Source organism: Trichomonas vaginalis, chromosome V (genome assembly GCF_026262505.1).
Source record: "Trichomonas vaginalis G3 chromosome V, whole genome shotgun sequence".
Lineage (NCBI taxonomy): Eukaryota > Parabasalia > Trichomonadida > Trichomonadidae > Trichomonas > Trichomonas vaginalis.
Window position 1 is genome coordinate 27,700,992 of NC_067207.1, and position 26,459 is coordinate 27,727,450.

At 31.6% G+C, this 26,459-nt stretch overlaps 10 protein-coding genes and 1 pseudogene across 11 annotated transcripts, besides 2 other annotated features; 8 read left to right on the top strand and 3 right to left on the bottom strand.

Moving 5' to 3' along the window:
- Positions 1–94: 94 nt before the first annotated feature.
- Positions 95–2,233, top strand: TVAGG3_0414250 (cyclin-dependent kinase inhibitor 2C-related family; the record flags this gene model as incomplete). Its single annotated transcript, XM_001315461.1, has 1 exon — positions 95–2,233. One exon carries the CDS (start codon positions 95–97, stop codon positions 2,231–2,233), a length of 2,139 nt encoding a protein of 712 aa, XP_001315496.1.
- A 455-nt stretch (positions 2,234–2,688) lies between these two features.
- On the top strand, positions 2,689–4,142 carry TVAGG3_0414260 (spectrin binding; the record flags this gene model as incomplete). Its single annotated transcript, XM_001315460.1, has 1 exon — positions 2,695–3,930. The coding sequence occupies one exon, from the start codon at positions 2,695–2,697 to the stop codon at positions 3,928–3,930; it is 1,236 nt and encodes a 411-aa protein (XP_001315495.1).
- Positions 4,143–4,737: 595 nt separating this feature from the next.
- Positions 4,738–7,854, bottom strand: TVAGG3_0414270 (phosphatidylinositol-3-phosphate biosynthetic process; the record flags this gene model as incomplete). Its single annotated transcript, XM_001315459.1, has 1 exon — positions 4,738–7,854. One exon carries the CDS (start codon positions 7,852–7,854, stop codon positions 4,738–4,740), a length of 3,117 nt encoding a protein of 1,038 aa, XP_001315494.1.
- A 421-nt stretch (positions 7,855–8,275) lies between these two features.
- TVAGG3_0414280 (uncharacterized protein) lies at positions 8,276–9,130 on the top strand (the record flags this gene model as incomplete). The annotated part of the gene is made up of 1 exon (XM_001315458.1): positions 8,276–9,130. One exon carries the CDS (start codon positions 8,276–8,278, stop codon positions 9,128–9,130), a length of 855 nt encoding a protein of 284 aa, XP_001315493.1.
- Positions 9,131–9,651: 521 nt separating this feature from the next.
- TVAGG3_0414290 (Dip2/Utp12 family) lies at positions 9,652–10,141 on the top strand (the record flags this gene model as incomplete). Its single annotated transcript, XM_001315457.1, has 1 exon — positions 9,660–10,100. The coding sequence occupies one exon, from the start codon at positions 9,660–9,662 to the stop codon at positions 10,098–10,100; it is 441 nt and encodes a 146-aa protein (XP_001315492.1).
- A 55-nt stretch (positions 10,142–10,196) lies between these two features.
- On the bottom strand, positions 10,197–12,125 carry TVAGG3_0414300 (uncharacterized protein; the record flags this gene model as incomplete). The annotated part of the gene is made up of 1 exon (XM_001315456.1): positions 10,197–12,125. The coding sequence occupies one exon, from the start codon at positions 12,123–12,125 to the stop codon at positions 10,197–10,199; it is 1,929 nt and encodes a 642-aa protein (XP_001315491.1).
- A 295-nt stretch (positions 12,126–12,420) lies between these two features.
- TVAGG3_0414310 (surface antigen BspA-like family) lies at positions 12,421–14,235 on the bottom strand (the record flags this gene model as incomplete). Its single annotated transcript, XM_001315455.1, has 1 exon — positions 12,421–14,235. One exon carries the CDS (start codon positions 14,233–14,235, stop codon positions 12,421–12,423), a length of 1,815 nt encoding a protein of 604 aa, XP_001315490.1.
- A 211-nt stretch (positions 14,236–14,446) lies between these two features.
- Positions 14,447–14,483: a mobile genetic element.
- Positions 14,484–18,237: 3,754 nt separating this feature from the next.
- Positions 18,238–26,459: part of a mobile genetic element that runs on past the window's edge.
- Positions 18,978–19,541, top strand: TVAGG3_0414340 (annotated as a pseudogene). Its single transcript has one exon. A coding segment is annotated over exon 1 (564 nt).
- On the top strand, positions 19,956–20,654 carry TVAGG3_0414350 (uncharacterized protein; the record flags this gene model as incomplete). The annotated part of the gene is made up of 1 exon (XM_051233201.1): positions 19,956–20,654. One exon carries the CDS (start codon positions 19,956–19,958, stop codon positions 20,652–20,654), a length of 699 nt encoding a protein of 232 aa, XP_051102931.1.
- TVAGG3_0414360 (uncharacterized protein) lies at positions 21,883–23,295 on the top strand (the record flags this gene model as incomplete). The annotated part of the gene is made up of 1 exon (XM_051233202.1): positions 21,883–23,295. A coding segment is annotated over one exon (1,413 nt), but the record flags the coding sequence as incomplete, so codon positions are not given.
- TVAGG3_0414370 (organellar and viral DNA polymerase type B) lies at positions 24,975–25,532 on the top strand (the record flags this gene model as incomplete). Its single annotated transcript, XM_051233203.1, has 1 exon — positions 24,975–25,532. One exon carries the CDS (start codon positions 24,975–24,977, stop codon positions 25,530–25,532), a length of 558 nt encoding a protein of 185 aa, XP_051102933.1.

Consider the following 26,459-nt stretch of genomic DNA (forward strand, 5'->3'; position numbering starts at 1 on the left):
AGACACTGACAGCTCAAAGAATCTTCCAACAGAATAACAACATTAATTATAATAAAACCTTCTATTCGCGAGAGAAAGTTTCAAAAATTTTGTAATGACTCAAACGTATTATACTGAACTCTTGGAGTTAAACAAGGACTTTGTGGACATCACCACGGCATTGTACAGACTTAAAACCTTTGATCAAGAAGAACTCGCTAAAATTTGCAAAGATATCAAATCTAAAATGATTGAAACAATGAAGTATACGCCAGACATGATCTTGGAAATGATTCTAATAGCAGCCATACATAATAGGAGATACTGCAAATCGTATAACGCAATTTACAAAAATATTTTTAAAGAATATAGTACTCTTGTCGATGATAAAAAGTGCAAACAACTAAATTCTCTTGATTTGCTAGATGTTAATGAAGGAGAAACGATTCATAGAGCAATTATTGATGATGACATAAATTCATTTTTGTTTCTCACAGAAAAATATGGATTTAATAAAGATCAAATGCTAAAATATAATTTCTATCCAGTCAAACAAGGAGGATATTCATTACTTGAATTATGTTGCTATCATGGATCAGTAAATTGCTTTAAATTATTGAGATCAAAATTTGATTCAGAAATTACACCAGAATGTCTTAATTTTTCATTTCTTAGCGGAAATCCAAGCATCATGACTGAGTGCTTGAATTTCCAAAGACCAGGAGAAGAATGTATGCAATATGCAATCATTTCACACAATATTGATTTCGTTACTTTTTTGATGAATCAATACAACTTAAAAATCGATTTAATAAGTTGCTTCAAATTCCATAATTTTCAGGCATTTTTAATTTATTTGGATCAAACAAATGATATCAATCAATGCTTTCTTTATTCATCCTATTTCAAATCCCCTCGCCTTTTCCAATATTTCATTTCACATGGAGCAGATATCAATGCAAAAGATAGTAATGATGGAATGAATGCAATGCATTTTGCTGCAATTAATAATCAAATGTATAATGTTGAAATACTCCTTTCTCTTGGTTTTGATATTAAAACTAAATCATCAAATGGAAATACTCCTCTTCATTATGCTGCTTTATATAATTGCATCGAAATGGTAGAATATCTTTTTGCACATGGCGCAGATATTAATGCAAGAAATAATATAGGGTTAACTCCTATTTATAGTGCAACGGGTCAGAATTGTTGCCGTATCGTTGAATTCCTTATATCACATGGTGCAAAATTATATTCAAAGAATGAAGAAAATTTCACTCCACTTCATCATGCTTCAGTTTTGAATTGTAAAGAGGCAGCAGTCGTTCTCCTTAATCATGGTGAAGATATCAATGAAATAAGTACAGTTGGAATGCATTCAATTCATTACGCAGCATCTTATAATAGTATACAAATGGTTGAATTTCTTATTTCAAGAGGTGCAGATATCAATTTAAAGATCAATAACAATACTGCTGCTCTTCATATTGCTGCCGAAAAAAATTACATTGAATTGGCAGAATTCCTTATTAATCATGGGGCAGATGTAAATATTAAAAATCGGGTTGGATTTACACCACTTCACCGTGCTGCATTCTTAAATCATCCAGAAATGATTAAAATTTTGATTAAACATGGTGCTGATATAGAAGCAAAAGATTCTTATGGATATTCATCTCTTGCACAAGCAGCAATAAATAATTGTAAAGAGGCAGCAGAACTTTTAATTTCTCTTGGCGCGGATGTTAAGTCAGAGTATCTCGTAGTAGCAGCATTTCAAAATTGTAAGGAAGCTGCTGAAATTCTTATTTCTCATGGTGCTGATGTTAATTTTAAAAATTCGGAAGGAAGCCCTGCACTTATTATTGCTGCAAATCATAATAGCAAAGAATTTACTGAAACTCTTATATTGCATGGCGCAGATATCAATCTTAAAAGTAAATCCTCTTTAACTGCACTGCATTATGCAGCAAAAACTAACAGCAAAGAAACAACAGAACTTTTAATTTCTCATGGAGCAGATGTCAACGCAATGAACCGTGATAAATGGACACCACTTCACTATGCAGCAATAAAAAATAGTAAAGAAACAGCAGAGCTTCTTATATCACATGGCGCAGATCTCAATGCGAAAAGCAGTGATGGACTGACACCTCTTCAATATGCCAAAATATTGCGTAAAAACGAAGTAAAAGAACTTCTAATTTCTCATGGTGCAGAAGATATCTCTTTGCCATGGTGTAGATTATAGAGATCATTTATTTACAAAGACATTAAAAATCTCATTATATCGATTTTATAACCTTTCAAATTTTATCAATAAAATTAAATTGATGTTTTTCAGAATCAACATTATGGTATCTGATAGGGATCATTATAATTTAATATGATATTCAGAGAAAGATAAAAGTGGTTTTACATGTAAAAAAACCAAAAAAACAATTATTTAAAATTGAATTTGCCCATTTTTTGTTTATTTGGAAAATTATGGAATTGGCTATTATTTGTGATTGTTATAACACTAGATTCAGTATCCTATTACATATCGTTAGATTGCAATCAAAATATTCAAATGGAATTTGAAATACATGGCAATCTTATTGGTACTATTATAATTTCACATATAAAATAATATCAAGTAGCTATTCTGATACCACCTAAATAGGGATTTCTACCCAATAGAAATATTTTGGATAATTTTGCCAAAAAAAAATGGTTTTGATTCAGCTCAATAGCCAAATACTCCAGAGAATCAATAATTATCAAGCCCTTGACAAAGTTATTTTAACAATCAACAATGTTGAAATCGCCCTCACAAAGTCATTTGCAGTTGCAATTTCAGAATCTTTTTACGCACAGTATCTTTTAGACAATAATTTTGCTAAAATTGATATTACAACCGAAGTGAAATCACCAGACACATACAATATTTTAAAAGATATTCTTCAACTCAAAAAAACGGAAATCGAATGCGATGAAACAATTTTGAAAGACATCTTTCATATTGGAACCACACTTCGGATACAAGAACTCATAGATTTATATAAAGTACATATTATTGATCAAATGAAAATCGACAAAAATAATTGCGTTCAATTACTTGAATTTTATTTCGATATTTCTTCAAAAGAAAAGATTTCCGAATGCATTGATTTTATTTCATCACATTTCTATGAAATAAACAAAGATCAACTCAAAACAATTTCTAAAAAACTTGGAATTGATATTCTTCAAAGAATATTTTGCAACGACAAACTTGAACTTGATAATGAAGATTCATTCGCTAATTTCATTATTTCCCTTACGAAAGAGAGCAAAGAGTTCTATCTTTTGATCGAAAACATTTATTTTGAGTTTTGTAATGAACAAACAATAAAAGACATCCAAAACTTAACAGATACTAATAACTTCCAAAATATTGTGAACTCATTCGGCGATTCACTATTGAGAATAAAGAATCACAGCTCTAAAAACAGAAACAAGATTATTGTTACATTAGTCACAAATTATTTCGAAAGTGGAAATGTTGAAATGTCTGCTTCATCTATATGTGCGGGCTCAATCAGTGACATTAATAAATATAGAAATGATGTTTCTTTTGCTACACAAGATATCCCTAATTCGTGGGTTCAGTGGAAGCTAAAACAAAACTATGCTATCCAGCCTAATGAATATATTATTCGATCATGTCCTCAGTCACAGCCTAAGGTTCAACCACAAACATGGAGAGTTGAAGGTACTACTATTAACGGAGAAACAAAAATCATCCATGAAGTAAATAAATCACCTCTTAATAAAGGAGAAATCCGTAAATATCATTTAAATACAGAAGACAAATTTATATCATTCAAATTAATTCAAACAGATAGAAATTATTTCGATAATGATCATTTAGTTCTAGATGTTTTTGACTTTTCAGGAAATTTATTTGAAAAATCTAGTAGTTGAAGACATTTCCATCATTTGAAAATCGAATGTCATGTCTTCCATTCTAAGTGTATTCGAACAAAAGTCCTCCAATTTGTTAACACAATTATCTGTGATGTATTTGAAAACATTCATACATTTCGAACAGTAGACATTGACTCATTCGACGCCAAAAATGTTACAAATCGATAGATGACTTGTATCATGTCTTACTTCTTTATGAAATACTCTAGATAATGATGATAAAATTTTTATTTTACAAAACTAAATCCTTTTTTATTATATTATTTATCAACTTATTTTCATATTTTTCCAGTCTAGCTCTTAAAAATTGAGCGATATGAGATATTTTCTCTCCAAAATTATGAAAACGAGTTAAACTTATTTTCCAACATGCAAGCTTAAAAATATGTATTTAATTAACATTAAATTGTTTGCAACTATTGTAATGTATCATTAAAGTTGTCGTTTCATTCATCGTGTGTAAAATATCAGTGAAAATTAACATTAAGGATGAACTTACCACTCTCATACATCCTATGAAAAAATCAATATATCCTTATTTTAATAGCAGAAAAGTATAGCAGCTATATTAGGTACTATATAGGAATTTATATTTACTTTCTCCTGACCAAAAATATCAACTTTTGACCTTAGAAAAAGCTTGTGTATAAAAAAAAATTAAAAAAAATTATGAGAATGTGAGAAAGTAGTAAATACACCCTTAAAAAGAAGAATTGAAAGGTTACATCATTCGGGTGTAAGCGAAACCTGAAAAACAAAATATGTATTTAATTTAAAACAAACAGTTATAAAAAACTTTTTTATTTATTTAACATTAACAATTAGTGCTTTTGCAGTTGGCAAGTTGAAATTTCCGTAGCTTTCGGTGTAATACACTGTCAATTGACGGAATTCAAGAGGTGAAGGAAGCAACAATCTTTGCATTCCACTCATTTTAGGAATATAGTATCTGAAGAACTTTTCTCCTCCTTGTGAATCCTGAACGAAAATCGCTATTGATTTGATATTCGTCATATCAGAAATTTCGATTCCTGAAGTAACAGCGTTTGTGAAATCTCCTTGTTCATTTAGTGGCATGATTATGGAGAGTTTCTGTTGACTGTTCGATATCAATCTCGTCTTGATTGTCGAGCAATCGCATGAAGGGATGTTTTTGTCTGTTTTCGGATAACTTTCTTTTATGTAAACATCATCTTTTTCGAAATCGAAACCAGTTATTCCGATGTCATTTCCAACAAAAACGAAAGAGAAGACACGACCAACAGCTTCAATAGTAGCAGATCTATTTCCAGGGGGTAAGAAATGCAAAACATCATTTCCAAACAAAATATCAACAGGATTTTTCGTTTTGACAATGATATTTCTAAAAAGAGCTTTTTGTTTCAAAAGCAAATCAACTTTGACGTAATTGACTTCGGGAGTCCATTCCTTACCTGTTGCAAGCATCTGTTCGAAGCTGACACCGTTCTTTCCAATTGGAAGTTGATTGATAACGACGAAAGGACTTTTTTCATAGAATTTTCCATCTTCTTTTCCTATGAAAGGATACAAATTATTTGCCATTCTCGCGTTCAATGTCACCAACTTCGTAACACTTGCTGTCATCTTGAATCTCTTATCAGAACATGACAAACAGAGTTTGCAAGTGTTGTTTGGATCACTGACGGAATCCTGAGAATCATTAGGTTTATCGCAATGTCTACAAAAATATTTTCTACACAAAGAACATCTGTAATCAGCTGGTCTTCCGCAATTACAAATAATTCCTTCTTGTTCAACATTCGATGGCATCAGTCTGAATATGGATTCAGCCAACACAATCCCTGGATTCATTTTAGGATCGAGTTTCGTCACTTTGTGGAGATATTCTGTCAAAGGCATCAAAGCACATAATCTTCTTTCTTCCCATTGAATGAATGCGTCATGGCTTGGCTCTTCCCAGAATTCGAGCTTGTCTGTGATAGGACTTAAAGGTATTTGAGGACGCTGCAATATCTGTGGTAATGTTTTGCAGCCAAATACTTTGATTCCTAATAAAATAAATTTGTCAAAAGGTGACGAAAAATCAAAAACAAGAAATCGAACTAAAGAAAGATAAGGAGCAATACATTCGTGCCTGTAATGATTAGGCTCGGGTGGAGTAATGGATAATGAGATCCTCTGTTCCCCTGTACTCAAAGCAATGTTTGAAATAACAGGGAAAATGCGATTGGCATATGGACCGCCGTAAATGGTTAATGAAGATGGTGTAGGACGGCGATCGTAGAAACTGGGAAGCCGTATAACAACTTCTGTAACAAAACATGGCTCATTTAACATAATGACAATTGGGGTGTCAGAATTTGTCAAAATTGCCTGTCTCATTTCGAAAAGTGGTCGAGCGGCTGGTGATGACAAGATACAGGCACCTGGTTCATCTGATACGCATCGGATTCGCTCGAAAACGCTGGGAAATGTCATTGGAAGGTTAGGTTTGTTGGGAGAGCCGTCAAAAACGGCCCAGGCTTTGAGTCTCGCTTGGTCATCGGATCCTTGCTTGCGGCGCTTGAAGGGGACACTGCGGTTGTCCTTTTTGGCCGCACGTAAAATATCCGAAATAGAAAATGAGTCGGAATCGGCTGATAAATTGGAAACAAGGTTGCCAGAGTTGATAGTTGCAGTCGTGATATGCTCTAGGATCGATTTGTTGTAGGAAGGGTCGAGTTGAACTTTATTGATGAATTTGAAGACGGATCTCGTAGCAACTACGAACAAACCGAAGTTGCATCTGTCGAGACCATCTTGGCTGGTGACAACGATCGCTGAATCTTGTTTTACAGTGAATTTTATTTTATCTCTGTCCATAAAACCAGAAGAAATTGTTGTTTTGTCTAGTAATTCGTCTGTTAGCTTCGCAACAATCTGTAAGGCTTGGTCAAATGGCATTGATTTCTTGAGATTTGACCAATCAACATTTTTAACAGAAAGAGCTAAGCTGTCACCTACAAATGTTAAACTTTCTTTGAAAGCTCTGTCTACATCACCTCCTTCTTTATTAAAATCAATGATGTTTAGCTTAGGAATTCCAAAAACTGCATTTGTTCGAACAATCCATACAGGAATTGTAGAATAAGGGACTAAATCTGGAGTTACACTATTTGGAACATATGAAATTGGTGTACAGCCTCGTAAAATGATTTGAGATTGAATTTCAATTGATTCTCCTACATAATTAGTAAAAATAAGTTCGACAATGGTCTGGTTGCCAAGGCCGCCTGTTTGGTTGGTTCCTCTCACAGCATTAACTGGACCACAAGTCTCACAAATAACTCTTGTAATTTGGTAGATTTCGTACTTGCCAAATGTGTTCACGTTGAATAGACCTTCAATAATATTGGGACAAATCTTGCCAATTGTGAAGAAATCGAAAACTTGGGAGATATATCTGTTGATAATGCAATCATTTGATGGTTTGCAGCTTAATGGCATGGACAAATCATATGTATGACATATGAAGTGTCCGTATTTAATTGGATATGATTCTATGATGCTTAGAATTTTTTGTTCATTTTGAGTTAATGAATATTTATTTGCTACAACGTAAACGAGCGAATCCACTGAATAAACTTGATGTTTCTTGAATAATAAGCCTGCATCTGAAACAGATTTAATAAAACAAATTATTGTTGCATTTCCTACTGGAAACATTCCAGCAATCATATAATAATTATAGATCTTAACATTATCTTCATGATTCTTGATTCGGTTTATAGCATCATCCTTACTTCGAAAATTATCATATTCTGAAACTCCAGAAAATGAAGGATATCCGCGATCTGGATCAAAATATATAATCTGTGCATCATTTCTATCTGGAAGTTCCAATACAGCATATGAGCCATGTTGCTCGGTGACAATATAAGTCGCCGAAGGAACCCTCATTAAAAGTGACACTTACTTAAAAAAAAAGATTATATAGCTTATCCTTTTATATTATCATCTTTTTGACACTCATCTGAGAACTGAGGCTTATACGCTTTGCAAACAAATATAATGATCATTATTTTATCAATTAATAATTTAATGCTATATTACCACATTATAACATGAAATAACGTTCTGCATTAAATTTGAAAATGTTTCGAAAATATTCTTTCCCGCACAGACGGCAGGATATTGAAGGTATAAAGGAAAAAAAAAGAATACGTCACTTTTTGTATGAGTATTAAAAAATGCTTTATAAATAATAGGAATTAAAAACTGCTAATATCTTATGTTGGATACTAAAAGTGCCATGAAAATATGAATCAAAATTGAGAGCTTTTTCGAATTTTTTTATCAAAAAATACGTTAATTGAATAAAATGTTTCGTGCTCAACCTGTTTGCTCGAAATATCTAGATCTAGCCGAAAAAGCACGCGCTTATGATAGGCACACCTATGCTCTTAAACACAATCCACATAGGCCGATTTCAAAGAAACCTAACGTTGCACAAATATTTTATATCAACAGGCAAAGGAAGAATGAAGAGCTTGAAATGGCTAAAAGGAATGATGTTAAAAACAGCCAGAACATTGATAGTATTTGGAAAAAGGCCCATGGTATCCCAATTCAAGAAGACTTTTTTGCGACAACACCTAAAATACAAAGTCGCTCAGCTCAACTTCCTTGGAGTGAAAGACTTAAATACTGCGAAGCTGAATTTCCAACTGAAAACGAAAAGGGAATTTCATCTTCTTCATCTTCTTTGAGCAATAGCAGATGCGAAAGCTCTAACAGAAGTCAGTCTTCTTTTACACAAGAGCTCGAATCTGGAATGCATGTTAACTACAATTCAAGACAGAAGACACCAGGTAGGCGAACTCCAAAACAGGATGATTACGAGCTAGTATATGATAAGCGTCCTACAGAAAAGTCAAACAAGAATGGTGTTACCCCAAAACCGCAAAAACGCGCTAAAAGTTCAAACAAATATCAATCATCTCAGTCTCCAATACCTGAGTCACCTGATAATAATAGCGTACCACAAAACAATGCCGAGAGTAATGTGCAGGATTCTAAACAGATGAATGGAGAGTACAACTCCAATCTAGTTTCACTTAACACATTTACAAATAACCTTGAAAAGGCAATGAACCACGAAACAGATGAAGAAGAATCAGAAGGACTTCTAGATCAGATGCTAGATAATAAGAATGAACAAAACTCCAACAATTAATTAAGTATTATTATTAAATAAACATGTATGATATTTATATTATTCACTTTATAATCAAACATTTAAATTTTAATAGATTTCGTATAGTTATCCATTAGTCTAAACAAGTGTTATTAATTGGATTCAAATTTCGATCCCAATTAGTGGCAATCTAATAAAATGCATTAGATTAAGGATGTAATCGTGAAAGATTGATTATTTTATCTATTCGTTATTACAATAAAACATGCAGATGTTTATTACTGCACAAGAGCATCCTCTCATGAAAATAATGATGAAGTGCATTGAAATATAAGAAGTGAATAAAGTTGATGCTGCATTACATGATGTTAAGAATGAAATGGTGAAAAGATATCGAAGTATTGAACATTTTTATATGATATTAACAACTAAAATCAATGCTGAAACTTATTTTAATTGTATCCCTCGTTCATCAGCTGATTTCATTTGGTAAATATCCATAAGATTTTAACTATCCCCTAAATATTTTCGAATCCCCCACATAAGAAAATTTAGTCCTCTTTCAAGAATGACTGAAAATACTAAAGTAAGCCCCAAACTTTTAGAACAAGCACTTAAAAGCTGCGATGAAGCTTTGATTAGGTTTGTTCTTGACAAAACAGTTGAAGATCAGATTCCAGCATACATACAACCAATTCCACCAAATCTTTTAGCTACATTCCTCCGTTCTTTCAATAAATTCTTAATTTCCGAGCCGCAATATCTCAAGACAATACTTCCATGGATAGAAAATCTTATAGAAATACATCAATTATCAATAGCTGCATCTGGAGAATGTCAAAGGAAGCTATCTGAACTCCAACACACTCTCAAGCAAAGAACACAACAGATTGGCCAATTTGTAGAAGCCTACGCGGTTACACAATTTGTTCTTCACGAAAGAGAAGGCCAAGGTGTTGGTCTTCCAATTAACGATGAAGATATGCAATCACTTAATGAAGATGAATAGAGATATATTGATAAATAGAGGAAAAATAGATTATTATTTTGAATATACATTAAATAAATATTTTGTCTTATTTAATTACAAACATACAATTATTTATTAATTGTTAGGGATTTTGCACTTCGCATTTAATAATTTAAGCATATATGATTCATCGCTATCTGAATCTAAATCAGAATCATCATCATCTGAGCCAATTTTATCAGAAATTAAGTTTGAATTATCTTCATCACTAATATCTGATGGAGTTAAGCTTTCAATTTTTGAATTCCTTGCTGCATTGTTGCTATTATATACAGCTTTCTTTAAAACTTCATTAAAGAAAACAGAATCATCGCTATCATCAGTTAAATCATCCTGTATCTTTTTAGGAGATTCATCGTCATCAGATGCACTTTCTATCATATTTTCTGCTCTCTTTATTAAGTTTGTTGCTTCGGCATCAGCATCACTATCGAATTTGTCTTCATTTGAATCTTCACTGGAATCTTTGAGTGATATAAGTTGAGTTTGTGGAGCTTTAACAGAAGGTGGAATTGATATTTCATGATAATTCTCGCTGCTGTCGTCGTCATCATCAATATTCAAAAATCTGTTAATTGCTGATGAATTTGGTTCTTGGCTGAAAACATTGAGAACATTTGTCATCCTCAAATCTCTTCTGATTGTTGAATTATTATTGTCAATTCCACTTTCAGAAGCTGAAGCACTTTCTTGTTGATCGCTACAGAATGATGCAAGAGCACCAGGCTCATTAACAGCCTTCAAAAGTTCGAAAAGATTATCGCTCTTTGGTGAATCATTTGAAGCTGATTCACTTTGCAATCTTGCTGGTTGAGGAGTATCAGGAATCAATGGCTCTGTTTGAACTTCCGCTGATTTTGTTGATATGATTTCTCTTGTATCTGTTTGAACACCATACGAAGATTTAATTTGAGCAGGGGGTGGAATCCAACCTTTAGATCTTGCTTTTTCTTTCCAATCAAAATTCTGTTGATAATCTGGAGGTCTCCATCCTAAAAGCATAGCCTTCTGTATCCAATTTGATGAATCCCTACTTCTATGCCTTCTTGAATGATGGTGATGCCTATGACGATGTCTTCTTCTACTTCTTTCATCTTCTTCCTCTTCCTCTTCCTCTTCTTCATAATTATCTTCTTCTTCTTCGTCTTCATCATTTCCCGCGCTTTTAGAGCGTTGTTTCTGGGACTGAACAACCATTTTCTTTGGCTTTTCATCATCTGATGCATCAATTGCTCGATCTTCATGTAAATTAAATTGTCGAATTGGTTCTGAAATTATTTTTTGAGGTCTGATTGGTTCTTCTGGAATAGGCTTTGGCAATTCTCGTTGAACAGATTGAAGTAATGCTTCTGGTCCGTTTTCTGGTTGTCTCTTAAAGAATTCTTGATGCATTTCAAAGCCTAATGCAACATTTATGATTGCGCTACCTACAATTTCTTGTGTTGGGCTCTTAAATTCTATTTGTTTGTTTCTAGCTAAGAACTTAAGCGGTTTTCCATCAACAGTGATTACTTCTTGAAGATTTGGAGGCAGTAATGCAATACCAATGAGTTCCTCACCGGATGTAGTTGATGTATATAGTTCGAACGCAAGTGTGTATCTTGAAATATCTTCAGGCGGAACTTGAGAATAATCAAGTGCATATCCACAATTTATTATAGGGTCAGGATTTATGCAGACAACAAGATTTGTTTGTATCTTTGGACGATCAGGATGTACTCTAATTCTAAGAAAAACTTTAGTGAATAAATCATTGATTTTAATTCTTGAATTTTTTCGTTTATTAAGTTTGAGATTTAGCAATTTAGTGATAAGTAAGAATAATGTTGTATATTCTCCATATGGTGAAGTACTTATTTTTGTAACAGGAATTTGGGATCGTATTGGCTGTTGCATTTGTAATGGTTTAACTTGTATTGAAGCTTTTTTCTTATTTTTTGAACTTGATGTCGGTCCGAAGTCACTTGGACCAAATGTATCGCTTAAAAAACCCGCATCACTCATTAAAAGTGTACGTTTATTTTTCCATTCACAATCAACTTTCATTAGTAAGTAATATAATTGAACCATTTCTATTAGGCATTAAGCAATATTAAACCTGTATTACCCAAATTTCTCCAAATTCTCTGTTATTAAGTAGAATTTGGAGAAGTTTCATTAATACTTGCATTGATATAAGATATATTAAAATCGATGGCTGTTAATAGGAATTTCCAAGACATATAATTTAAATTTATGGATATTTTGAAAAACATTTTAAATTTATAAATTTTTAAAAAATGTTTTAACATCTTTTAGTTTAAACTAATATAAATACAGCAATATATGAAAATGAGATAAATTTTGTGTTGTGGAAATCATTTTTACATGAGAATCCAGAACAGAATGCTAATGATTCGATCTGAAGACCGGATGATCTGAGAAGATGAATGAATGTCTTGTTGTTGATGTTCTGAATAAGAGCACCACATTTGAGAAGAGGACAGTCAAGGAATGCGTTAGAACCAACACTCTGGATGCTAGATGGAATTGTGATCTGTTTGAGGTGTGTGCAGCCTTGGAATGAACTGATGCCAATGCTGAGAAGACTGTTCTCGGGAAGCATGACAGACTCAAGATGTGAACAGCCAATGAATGCACTGTCTTCAATATGTTGGACACCTTCGAGGAGAGAGAAATAGATGCGTGGTGATGCAGGTGGATATACATGCATGCGGCGTCGGTCGCTGCTGTAAATAGCACTGCTCTCGCTGACAAAGTTCTTAGATTGGAATTGGTTAACAATGGAAAAATGTGAACAGCCATCAAAAACACCAAATCCAATTCGAAAAAGATTACTATTGCTGCTGATTTGGATAGATTCGAGTTGGCTGCAGCCTTTGAAGCATTGGTCATCAAGGATTTCAACACTGTCTGGAATGATGATCGAAGAAATGGACGTGTAACTCAATGACTCTGGTCCAATGTTAATGCAGTTGCTGGGAACACTGAATGAGGATAAGTGTGTGCAGCCTTTGAACATGGATGCTGAGATAGATCCGAAACCGATTGAATCGCCAATAAATGAGACTTGCTCGATGCCACTGTTCATGAAACTGCCTGATCCAACTGAAATGACTTTTGATGGAATAGAGAGATATGTAAGTGATGATAAGCCACTGAAGCACGTAACACCAAGAGTGATTTGTGATGTAGTCTTGAATGTGATCACTGTTATTGAGTTGCAGTTGAAGAATGCATTCTCTGAAATGGTCAATGGGACGGTTGATGAAAATGACAATGATGTGATTTTCGTGTTACCATTGAACGCATCCTTTTCAATTGTTGCTAAATTTTGTTGAAATTTGATATCTCCTATGAGTTGTGTTCCATCAAATGCTTGCTCCTTGATGAATCTAATTTTAGAACCGAATTCAAATGTCTGGAGTTTTGCACAACCCCAAAATGCACGAATTTCGATAGTTTCTAAGCTAGATTCGCCTCCAAATTTAATTGAAACTAAATTTTGATTATCTCGGAAAGCATTTGATTTAATTGTCTTTACCGTGCTCAAAAGAACGATTTCAGAACCAGATCCTAAATATTGTGAGATAGATTGGTTATGATCAATATAAATAACATAATAATGGTCAAAATAAATGTATTCATTGCTGATTGATGAAATATTAATACCTGGGTTAGAAGGTAATGCATTTCCTCCTAAAGATTTCAATGTCTTAGGAAGTGTAATATTAGTAAGAGATTTACAATTAGAAAAAACACTGTCACCTAAGACTTCGACACCATCAGGTATAACGATTGATGTCAAGCCGGTTCCATCAAAACAATTATTTTCAATCTTCTTCAGTGACTTCGGAAGCTTAATTTGTTTGAGATCTGTAGTTCTGTAAAATGCATATGTTCCTGTATAATTAACTGAATCTGGAATTATGATCGACGAAAGAAGAGAATTCGCGAAACATCCTCTATTGATATAATAAACATTTGGATCAATTTCATATGTTTCTCCAATATTAGAAGCACAATATAATATCTTGGTTCTATCAGCATTATAGACAGCTTTTGTATCATCAAATAAATATCGATTTTTACTATGAACACGAATAGATTTCATTGTTTTAATATTAGCAAATACCAGTCCATGAAAGTCTGCAAGATTTTCTGGTACAATAAAGTTGATGATTGCAGCATAACTAAAAGCATTTCCATCCAAGATTTGAAGTTGGGAACCTTCAGAAAATGTAACAGAGCTAAGAGAATAACAATAAGAAATAGCAAAGTTTCGAATAGTTGTTACACTTGAAGGTATATTGATGCTGGTTATGTAATAAACAGAAATTCATCAAAAGTGACAGCTCTCAATTTTTTGACATTTGTAAATTCTAAATTGAATGAGAAAAATGAAATAATACTAAGCATAATACAATATTCTAGATTTAATTATAATTAGGGAAAAGTTAGTTTTGAGAGTACTTTTCATAGGCATATAGAATGAAATCTTCTGAAAAATAATATCACATAAACTCATATTATTTTCTAATATATAACTATTTTATATAAAAATCAAATTCAATGATCTTAAAAGCGAAGGAAGTAGTATATGAGTGCGGGTTTAGTGACTTTTTTTGTAACATCTATATATAGACGATGCATTAAAATATATTTATTTATAAACACATTAAAAAATTAACATTAATTTTAAAATAATTTATTTTTTTATCTTTTATAAAAGAAGCTATATATAGATGATGTCAGATATTCCGCGATTAATTAAACATTGTTTAAATCCTGAATGGGTTAAACTTCAATTTAAAAATGAAGATTGTGAATTATTAAATGAATATGAAAGCCAAAATAAGCTAATGAGGTATAAATATAATGATAAAGAATATTTAATTTCATGGAATCAATGGAGTCATAATCAAAGACCTCATAAACGGGAAGAAGAAATTGAAAATAATGAAATGGAAATCATTGATGACATTAAAGAGGATGGAATTCCTAAATTTTGTAGAAAAACCTTTAGAACTAAGTTAGGAGCATATAAACGTAGAGTATTAAATCCTGAATACATAAAACATTTATTTAAAAAGGAAGACTGTGAATTATTAAACGCTAATGAATATGAAAATGCTAAATCAAAATTGAAATATAAATATATTGGAAGTGATGAAAGGTGTAAAGATAAAGATAAAGTTTATACAGTTTCATATAATAACTGGCACACGTTAGGGATAAGAAAACATTTAGGAGATTATGGTAAAAGTTCTGAATTCTTTAAATCTAGTATGTACGAGAGAGTAAAAGAAATTAGAAATAATTATTTTCATGAATGAAAAATAAACTTTAAAAATAAATTGAAACTAATGATTATTTGAATTTATGAAACCAATTATTTGATTCATTCTTTCTTCAATCTCTTCTATTCTTTTTGTTAAATCATCTATTTTCATTAATGAGGTGATTCTTGATTGAGGAATAGATTTCAAACTAACCACTCCTTTTATTTTTGAAATTTTGAATCCATCAACTTTAAACATTTTATTCAATTTACATGTTGTCAATTCTTCAAATAATTTTTTATTATTAGCATAATAGTCATTAAATTCATCAACAGATGAAAAAAATTTTATTTCAGTAATTGGTTTAACAACGTTTATTTTTTGTTGAACATTTTCACTTTCATTTATTTCTTCCTCCTCTGTTTCATTTATTTTTAAAATTGGTTTCATTTATCATTAAATAAAAATTAGAATATAAGTGATGAAATATATTTTTTAATTAATATTAAATCAGAAATGGCGGCAGGATTCTTTAAAAAATTATGGGATGGAATTAAGAAAGCTGCAGGTTGGGTTTATAAAAAGGTTATTAAACCTGTTGCAAACTTTTTGGCACCAGTAGCGAAAACGGCAGGAACTATCATAGGTGGAGTATTAGGTACTAAAGCAGGTAATCCGGCGATGGGAGCACAAGCAGGTAACGCAATTGGTGGAATTGCTGAAGGAATACTTAATAAAATAGGGGTAATAGTGGAAAAATAAATAAATATTATTTTTATCTTAGTATGGTTGTAGTCTTTGATAAACTTTTTCTCCTTTATTTAAAATTTCTCTTATTGGGGCAGCTTTTGGTGTTATTGATTCAGCAACGTCACTAATTGCTTCTTTATTCTTAAATATCCAATTTGCTCCTTTCTTCATTGTTTCCCAAACTTTATGCGCTCCTCTTTTTACTTTATCCCACAGTTTCTTAAAGAATCCTGCAGCCATAGTTGATTATTTCATTAAAATTAAAAATTCATTTTCATTTTAATTTTGATTTTTTATTTAATAATAAATGACGACTAACTATTTGGTGCCAAACACTAAACCAATTAATGGAAATGTGTTTCATTCATTCGAAAAGATAAATGAAATATTCGCAAAGAATGACGGAAGAAGATATTATAGAGAACTTGAAAGTTCATGCTATGACTCTGATGCTCCATATTTTGATGATAAACAAACTCATTTAAGAATTACAAATCCGGCTCATGATGTGAACCAATTAGGTGACACATATATTAAACGCAAAGTTAAAGCAACTCTAGTTTCAAATAAAGCTTTCACATGTGATGCCGCTTTTAAATGCATGCGTTTATTCGTTGGTTACAAATCATCAAATCAAAGCTTTAAACAATTAGAAGTAGAAACCGAAAGAGGTGATGCCGGTTATCTTCAGATGGATTGCGCCCGTGAATCTTTCGCATTTGCAACATATAAACCAAAATCAGAAAGGAAAGTTAAAAAGTTTGTTCATTCGTTATATAATAATGTTCAAAAATATGATAACTCAGTATGTGGTAAATATATTGACCCTTCAGAAGTTTTCAAGAAAGCAAATGAAGAAGTTGATATCACTTTTGATATGATTATTCCGGTAAATGATTTGTTAGCATTTCAGGCGTTCGATGATTATCCTAAATCATTTGGTGAAATCATTCTTAAATATTATGTTTTCAGGGATACTTTAGTATTTTGTCAGGTTGACCCGTTAAGAGTTGCTGATTTACAAAATTACGTTTATGAAAAGATAACTGATGAAAATTATGAAAAGATTATGAATCATGTTTATAAATATGATCGCAAATTCCAACAAATCGGACTTCCTGCCAAATTAATTACAAGCTTAGCCGCTACATCTGCTGACGCAACAGTTGATGACGTTATTATTTCATGCACAAAGATGGAAGTTTTAGAGGATAAATGCATTACACCAGGATACGGTTTAATTGAAGAATCAGTTAAAGCAATACCACGTTTATTCAGTAAGGAAGATCCATTCATGATTCCAGCTCAACATATTGACGTTCGTTCACTAAATGGAGGTTGCATCACTCCTGAAGGTATCAGCTCAGATTTCTCATACGCTCTTCATAATGTTACAGATGTTGTGTTAGCATTTCCGAAGAATGCAATGCAAAGAACAGTTTTAGAAAATCCAATGCTTCGAGGTCTTCAGGTCACTATAGATTCCAGAAACTTCCCCGATCAAGCGATGACCACAGTGGGTGACATATTCTTTACACGTATGCTTCAAGCTTCTGATTTAGATGGAGTGAATGAATGCACAGAAGAATACGAGGACTCATTAACTAGACCACTGAATGATGATAATGGCGCCATTAGCTAGAACATGGAAAGACCAAACTTCATTCTTATGCACTATTCCAGTTCAACGTGATGGAGCGGGTATATTCTTTGATGGATTAGAAACTTTCAACTCACAAGTTACAGTACAAGTGAAAGCTTATCCAATCATTCAGGGTGTAAATGACACTTACTGTTCAAAGGTGACAAATCCTCCTCAGGTTTGGTTTACTAGGACTACGTATTGGACATGGACACCGGATGAAGGTTTGAAATATCATCCAACAGGTACACCACCACAGTATAGAAGTTCATATGATGAAATATTGATGAATAGAAATGTATAAAATTATAAATTTATTTTTGATTAAATGGATTTAAATTCTGAAGAATTAGCGGGAGTATATAATACATACGTAGATGATATGATTAATGAAGCATTGAGTGATAATAGAAATGCTCTATCTAAGGAAAAATTAATGAAAATTCCATATTCTGAATGTTACTTAAATTCAATCACTGCAGCAATTGGTAAACAAAATAAAGGTAAAACATTAACGATATTAAAACAAATTATCATTATTGCTAACACTTCCCCCATTCACATGTGTTAATTTATATCAACCGTTCAGGTTCACCTTCAGATGATACATTTGAATCTTTAAAGCATTTAATCAAAATTCCAATTATTTATTTATCACAAGAAGAAGCAGAAGATTATTTAAAAAACTTTTTAATGTATAAAGAATTATATAATACAATCAAGAAGCAAGGATTAGAGGATAAAATTATTGATAAACAACGGGATGAATTATTTGAAACACTTTCTATTTCAAATTTTGATAGAGAATTTTTGCATTCACTCATTTTTCTAGATGATGCGTGAAATCAAAACTAATAACAAATGAGAAATCATATTTTAATCAGTTATTAACTCAATGTCGACACATTCAGTGTTCATTCTTCATGGCTGTTCAATACTTCAAAGCATTAAGCACAAACATTAAATCAAATCTATCAACACTTTTCATTTTCAGTGGTTTTAGTCGTCAACAGTTGAACGTTATGCTTTATCAAGTGAATTTACCAATGAGCATTAATGAACTTTACACACAATATCAGCAATTAGGTGAACATGGAAAAATAATAGTTGATTTAAATAAAGGAAGTGTTAAATTTGATTAACTTTTTATAATTAATTTTTATTTTTTATTTATAATTAAACATGACAGAAATAGCAAATCTTCTACAGGTTCCATTAAAACAAGGGACAAACAAAAAGGGTGCATATAATAGAACTATGAAAGTTCCAGACGGAATGAAAGAATTAGTCCACATTGTTGCGGTCTTCAAAAGATGTTAAACAAATGAGAAACGTTTTAACATTACCAGAAGCTCAAGCATATGCCAAACGTCATGGTCCAAATTGGGAAGCACACGAAGCAGACATTACAGGTCCAAATGGAAAACCTGATGGTATAAATGAAGTTTTCGTTACTGATGGTCAAGGTAATATTAAAGTCATAAATGGTATAAATTAACTGTATCTGATTATCCTAAACGTAAAGCATATAATGAATGTTATCCTATGCAATTTGATGAAAATGGAAAAGCTGTTAAACAATACATTGGAGAAGGTGAAATGGTCCAATTAATTCATACCGTCATAATCCATATTCTTATTTCAATGAAGAATTAAACGCTATTGAAGAGGACCGGATGGATTACCACGATATGTTAATCAGTTTGATGGTCAATATGCAAATTTGAGACCTGAAATTCCAGCTAAGAAATTCTTTAAAGTTGCTTTATTCGATCCAGTGTTCAATGAACAGAAAGAAGCAATGAAAGCAGAATTTAAACCAATTCAAGTGGCAAGAATTTCTTCATCTTCACTTTCAGAAGCGTTCAAGGAATTGATAAAGAAACCACTTTATTCTCAACAAGGTTATAACTTTGATTTAATTAAAGAAAGTGATAGACGTAAATTAGAAAAATCAGATGGTTTTAAGAATGCATGTAATGAAATGATTAAAGATATTGTAAATGATAAAATAAGACTGGAAGAAACTCAAAGCAATATCAATAACATAATTGGTGCAGTTACAAAGAAAGTATAAGCAAACAAGGATGAACCTTGGGATATTACCGTAACAACTAAATAAAACTTTAAATATATTTTTCTTTTTTTATTCAATTATAAATGAGAAGACGTTTCACAAGTCAAAAGAACACTAACGCAAAAGCAGAGATTACGGTTGGTTATAACGTAAATGATGATAAATCACGAATTATTCAAAATGTTAAAGTTAATGTTAGCCCTGAATTAACAAGGTCAGCAACACAGTCCAATTTATTAACTCGTGACTTACCGAAGAATGAGAAGGAGCAAAATAAAGAAGATGGAGACCCAATCATTTTATCTGAACCCAGTAAAGAACCCGTTGAAATCCCCACATATCCAACATACCCCCCGCCTCTTTCATCAAACATCGAGAACCCAGGAATATACGATTCCAGTCGCAATGCGCCATATAAAGTAGACATTAATTCTGAATTAATGAAAATTTACCGTGATATAATAATTAATAATTATGATTCAATAATAAATTTAATTGATCAATCCGGTTTAATTATTTTACCTTATGAATCATTAATTCACATTATCGCCATTCTTTGTGATGTTCAAGATTCAGACGTTAAGATTCAATTTTTCATAGATGATGAGGTTTCATGCTGCGGAACAGTTGCAAAAATAAATCCTATAAAGGATATTAGCACAATTAAGATATCAAAGAACGGAACAACAACTGAACTTCATTTAACATATAATGATATTTATAATAAAATAGTTGATGAATATAAAATATCACTTGAAAAATTCTTTGTTAAGGCTATTTAATATTCAAGAATTAACATTATTGAATAATAATCCTTTGAATCATAATCAATAATAATTGACCTTTCACCAGTTTCTATCGTTTGTTTTATTTCTTTTTGTTCCCCACTATCTGGATCGGTCATTGTAATTGTTTTTGTTATAGTATCAGCTTTATCTTTAACTTCAATCTTTTTTCCATCAGGATATTTAAACCAAAATTCCAAAAATTCGATATTGTCAATCTGTTCATATTTTAATCTATCAATTACATTTTTAATACCATCTGAAAATCTTATGAAATGGTCATTATATGGGTTTGATTGAACTAAATTTGAATGAAGTGAAATATAACCCGATGATGAATATGACATTGACTCATATTTTCTGAAAACACTAAAATTTATAACATGAATGAATTTCTTATTCGTTGAATTTATGAATTCTTGAGGTAATCTTATTCTAGTTTTATTTATCACTGGAAAATAACGCTTTACCATATTTTTAATCGTAATAAAAATGTCAATTATCAATATTATTTCGAATAATACTGTGAATTAAATTTAACAGTTAGCGGAATTTATAATGTTACTCTCGTTTCTGTGAGTGGTAAATTTAATCCCATTCTTTTAGACCCTTCAGATTATATATCATTTATTAAAGATGACCTTGAAAAAACGTATGATATGTATATAAATAATGTGATAACGAAATGGGATATTAACATGATTATAAGTTATTTAAATGAATCATTTATCGTATGGTATGAAGAAAATTTTAAATCAAAACCCGATAAACTTTTTGAACTTGATGAAATAAATAACCTTATTAAATTTCCGCTGAAAATTAAATTTTGTACTCCTCATCTTCGTTCAATGTTGGGGATATTAAATTTTGAAAAAGATGTTGGGGATGTTTTGTATTCTGACACTGGTTCCAATTTCATTTTAATCAAATGTGATAAAGTTAATACCCCAATGAGATTTTCACATCAAACATTAGACCCTAACTCTTACCCATCAATACAAAACATTTTATCCATCAACTTAAACATATTTTCTTTATCATATCCGTTTCAATTATCCGGGAATTCATTTATTCTTCATTCAAAAGATTTATCAAATATTAAATTTAGAATAACTGACCTATTTGATTGTGATTTAGAATTCATGAATGAAATATTATGGCAATTTCAAATAGAAAAAATAGGTGATGAGATAACGGATTAAATATTTTTTTTAAATCATAATAAATGATTAAACAACAGCAACCACAGCAACTTAAGGCACAGACCATTACATACGCCATATATGCATATAATTCAAAGACGGCAGAACAAACGCAAATGTTGAAATATGGAGATTTGGAGATAGTATTGAAAAATGACCATTTCGAATTCGTTTGCAAAGGTGGTGCAGTGATATCAAATATAAAAGAAATTTTATTTATGAATTCAAAAATTAAAGGTATAACGGATGATATAACATCAATTCCACCAGAAGAACAAAGATATTACGCATTAAATGCATTTCCTAAAGTTTTGAAGATTGGAAGATTTAATTTAAATGAGGAATTCATAAAAGGTTTCCTAAATGACATAATGAAGAAAGCAGATAAGGAATATGTGGTTAGTGAGTTAGAGGAGAAAGCAGATAAGGGACTTGTGGCTAGTGAATTAATGAAGAAGGCAGATAAGGAATATGTTAATGAAAAAGATAATGAAATTATAGAAAGGGTTGAATGGTATCATGAATGGACATCAAAGATTTTAAAAACTAAAGCCGATACAGGATGGGTTTCAGGATGTTTAGACCTTAAAGCAGATAAAACTTATGTTAACAATGAGTTAGGGAAGAAAGCGGATAAAACATATGTTAACGATGAGTTAGGGAAGAAGGCAGATAAAACATATGTTAACGAAGAAATAAAACAATCAGAGGTCTATTTTACTCCGCCATTTTTAAATTTTATGAAATCATCAGATAAAACCTTTGATATAGATTCTTTTGAATGGATATGTTTCGATGGAGTGACCATGTATTTATTTTATACAGCTGGAGTGCTTTATTATTTTAAAACAAATGATTTTAAAAACTATGAATCATTTACTCCATCTGTTTGGAATCCTGATACACGAAAGCCAATCATTAATCCAAGAATTTTATATGTTGAATATAATAACGGTAAATTTATGGGAATGATAACGGTTGGAGATGATTTTTGCCCTTGTTATTCATTCGATTGTATCCAATGGTTCAAATGTAATTTAAATCAAGATGCTAAATTTAAATATCCAAATAATCCTATTAGATGCGTTAATAATAAATGGGTACTAATTTATGAAGTCAATCAAATTTTCATTAGTGAGGATGGGATAAATTATTATATGTTTAGTATGATGTCATCAGATTTGGAAATCGATTATACAAGTAAGTGGTATTACATTAACAACATGTATTTTATCCTACAAAATGATAAAATTTATAGATCATCTTCAATACCACAAGGTCAATTTGAACAAATTTTTCAAGCTGATGGACACATTGAAGCTTTATGTTATGGATCAAATGTTTATGTTCTCGTTTCAGGTGAAATGGTCTATTCATATCCTGTAAGTTATAACAGACATATTTATTTATCACAGGATTTATCAAATTGGGAATTGGTTTATTCATTCACTCCAAAACTTACTCAAAATTATAGATTTACAAATTTATTTTATATTGATGGGTATTTCATTGCTTTAGGATGTGGTGATTTAGTAAATATCAGTAGTGATGGAAGAAACTGGTCTGAAATCACAAAATTTCAAGATGTTAGAAAAGCAATTTTCAAAAATAATACGTTAATATTGATAACAAGACCAGTTTTAAATACTCACCCAAATTCAATATTATATAATAAATTCAATATTCATAATGGATTAAATACAATTCTTGAGATGATTTACCCCATTGGTACTATTTATACGTCAATGAACTCAACAAATCCAGCAACAGTTCTGGTTTCGGTACGTGGAAGCAGATTGTAGATAAATTCCTCTATTGTGCGAACTCTTCAAAGGAAACAGGAGGTTCGAAGAAAATTAAAGAAGCAAACTTACCCCCGCACACTCATACAGGAACTACAAACTTTTCTGGCGACCATAGCCACTCATTAAGAGACCACCCATTATACAACTCAGAATATGAAGCTGGCTATGATGTTTTATCTCCAGATTATAACCATTCAGCAAAAAAGACTTTTCGACCAACTGAACCAGGAGGAAATCATGTCCATACTTTCACACACAAATCCAACAGGTTTGGGTAAAGATTATATGCCACCATTTGTGACTGTATTCGCATGGTACCGTGTTTATTGAATGAACTAAATATATTTTATGTCTGTAATTAATTAGGTAATGAAGTAATGGATGAACTGCAGAAATAAATGTTTACGTTAATGTTTACGTTAATGTTTACGTTAATGGTTTCAGGTTAATGTTTATGTTAATGTTTTCAGGTTATTCAATAATTAATTATTTTTGAAGAACTGAAGGTGTCACTATGTCACCATGTGTCACTCGGTTATTTAACTTCTCTGAAAAAATGAGACAACATGACATTTAGACAACAACACAGGAAATAAATGTTTACGTTAATGTTTTGTCATGATCATTCATCGTTTCTTTGTCATGACTTCTTCATCGTAATGAATGTATATTCTTTGTCAAACATGAGCGTAAATGATTTGTCATGATTTCTTCATCGTAAATGTTTTGTCATGATTTCTTCGTAATGAGCGTAAATGATCCAAAAATAATGTTTAGGTGAAGAGGTGAGATTTCACCTGTTTTTTCACCTAATTTTTCACCTCAGGAATTTTCATGAATTTTCCCGAAATAAAAAATAAAGTTAGTTTTATTTTTATTTTTTTTATTTTGTATGTAAAGATATGATTTCAACAATCGGCACAACAGCAATACAAGCCGCGAACGGCGGGACTCTGTCCACAACTACAGCACCAAACTCGTTAGTCATGAATCCAACATCTATGTTAGTAGAGATGAAAAGCTTCATTCCTTCTTCATATACTTTCGAAACAAAAATCCAGAAGATAAAGCAAGAACTTTTAACAAGTAATTTAGACTGTAGTGCGAAAGATGAAACAAATGAACAGTATCTTTATGAAATGCAGGACATTATTGACCATTTACCTAAACTACCTGAAATCCAACAACAAAAACTAACTATTCCTGAATTCGACGAAATTGAAGTCAAAACAACTGACTCAGTAGAAATAAAGAAGTTCATACGTAAAGTAAATTATGAATTCCTTGGTTTTCATTGCAACCATAAAGTTATGGACAAAGATTGCGACATGGTTTATAAGAATGTTTCTGACATATATAAATCTGAAGAATTTAAGACCTACGATAACTTTGTTTCATTAGTTGCTGAATGTGTTTGGGAAATAAGAGATAAAGATAGAAGAGGCAAAGTATGGAACGAACAACTAAGACCCGCTATGTTTGAGATGAAGAGAGCAATTGACGCCTTAGTTGTTTTAGCAGGTCAAATTTCAATGTATAACGCAAAAATGAACCCGCAATGTTCAAAATGTAAGGCAGCGATGAGGAAATATAACTACTCCGTCAAAGAGATAGAAAGAATGAGAAACGACTATGCAGATTTAAAGAAAGAAGTAGAAAACCCAGCAGAAAATAAAATGGATATGTTGACATTTCTGAACAAAAATTATCCAACTGCTGACGATTTCCTTCTATCTGACGTCAAGAAGAAATATAAAGAAACCTTCGGCATTGTTAAAACATTCGATGTACTAAAAGAAGAAATAGAAGCTACGAAATTGTTTAGGATTTCAAATATACATCGTACAATTCATGTAAAACGCTTGTGAAAAAACTGAGGTGAAAAATTAGGTGAAAAAACAGGTGAAATCTCACCTCTTCACCTAAACATTATTTTTGGATCATTTACACTCATTACGAAGAAATCATGACAAAACATTAACGAAGAAGTTATGACAAAACATTAACGATGAAATCATGACAAAACATTAACGAAGAAGTTATGACAAAACATTAACGAAGAAGTCTTGACAAAACATTTACGAAGAAGTCTTGACAAAACATTAACGAAGAAGTCTTGACAAAGTCATGAGGGTGAAATCATGACAAAGCATTTACGATGAAATCTTGACAAAACATTAACGAAGAAATCATGACAAAACATTAACGAAGAAATCATGACAAAACATTAACGATGAAATCATGACAAAACATTAACGAAGAAGTTATGACAAAGTCATGAGGGTGAAATCATGACAAAACATTAACGATGAAATCATGACAAAACATTTACGAAGAAGTTATGACAAAACATTTACGAAGAAGTCTTGACAAAACATTTACGAAGAAGTCTTGACAAAGTCATGAGGGTGAAAAATTAGGTGAAAAAACAGGTGAAATCTCACCTCTTCACCTAAACATTATTTTTGGATCATTTACGCTCATTACGAAGAAATCATGACAAAACATTTACGATGAAGAAATCATGACAAATCATTTACGCTCATGTTTGACAAAGAATATACATTCATTACGATGAAGAAGTCATGACAAAGAAACGATGAATGATCATGACAAAACATTAACGTAAACATTTATTTCCTGTGTTGTTGTCTAAATGTCATGTTGTCTCATTTTTTCAGAGAAGTTAAATAACCGAGTGACACATGGTGACATAGTGACACCTTCAGTTCTTCAAAAATAATTAATTATTGAATAACCTGAAAACATTAACATAAACATTAACCTGAAACCAT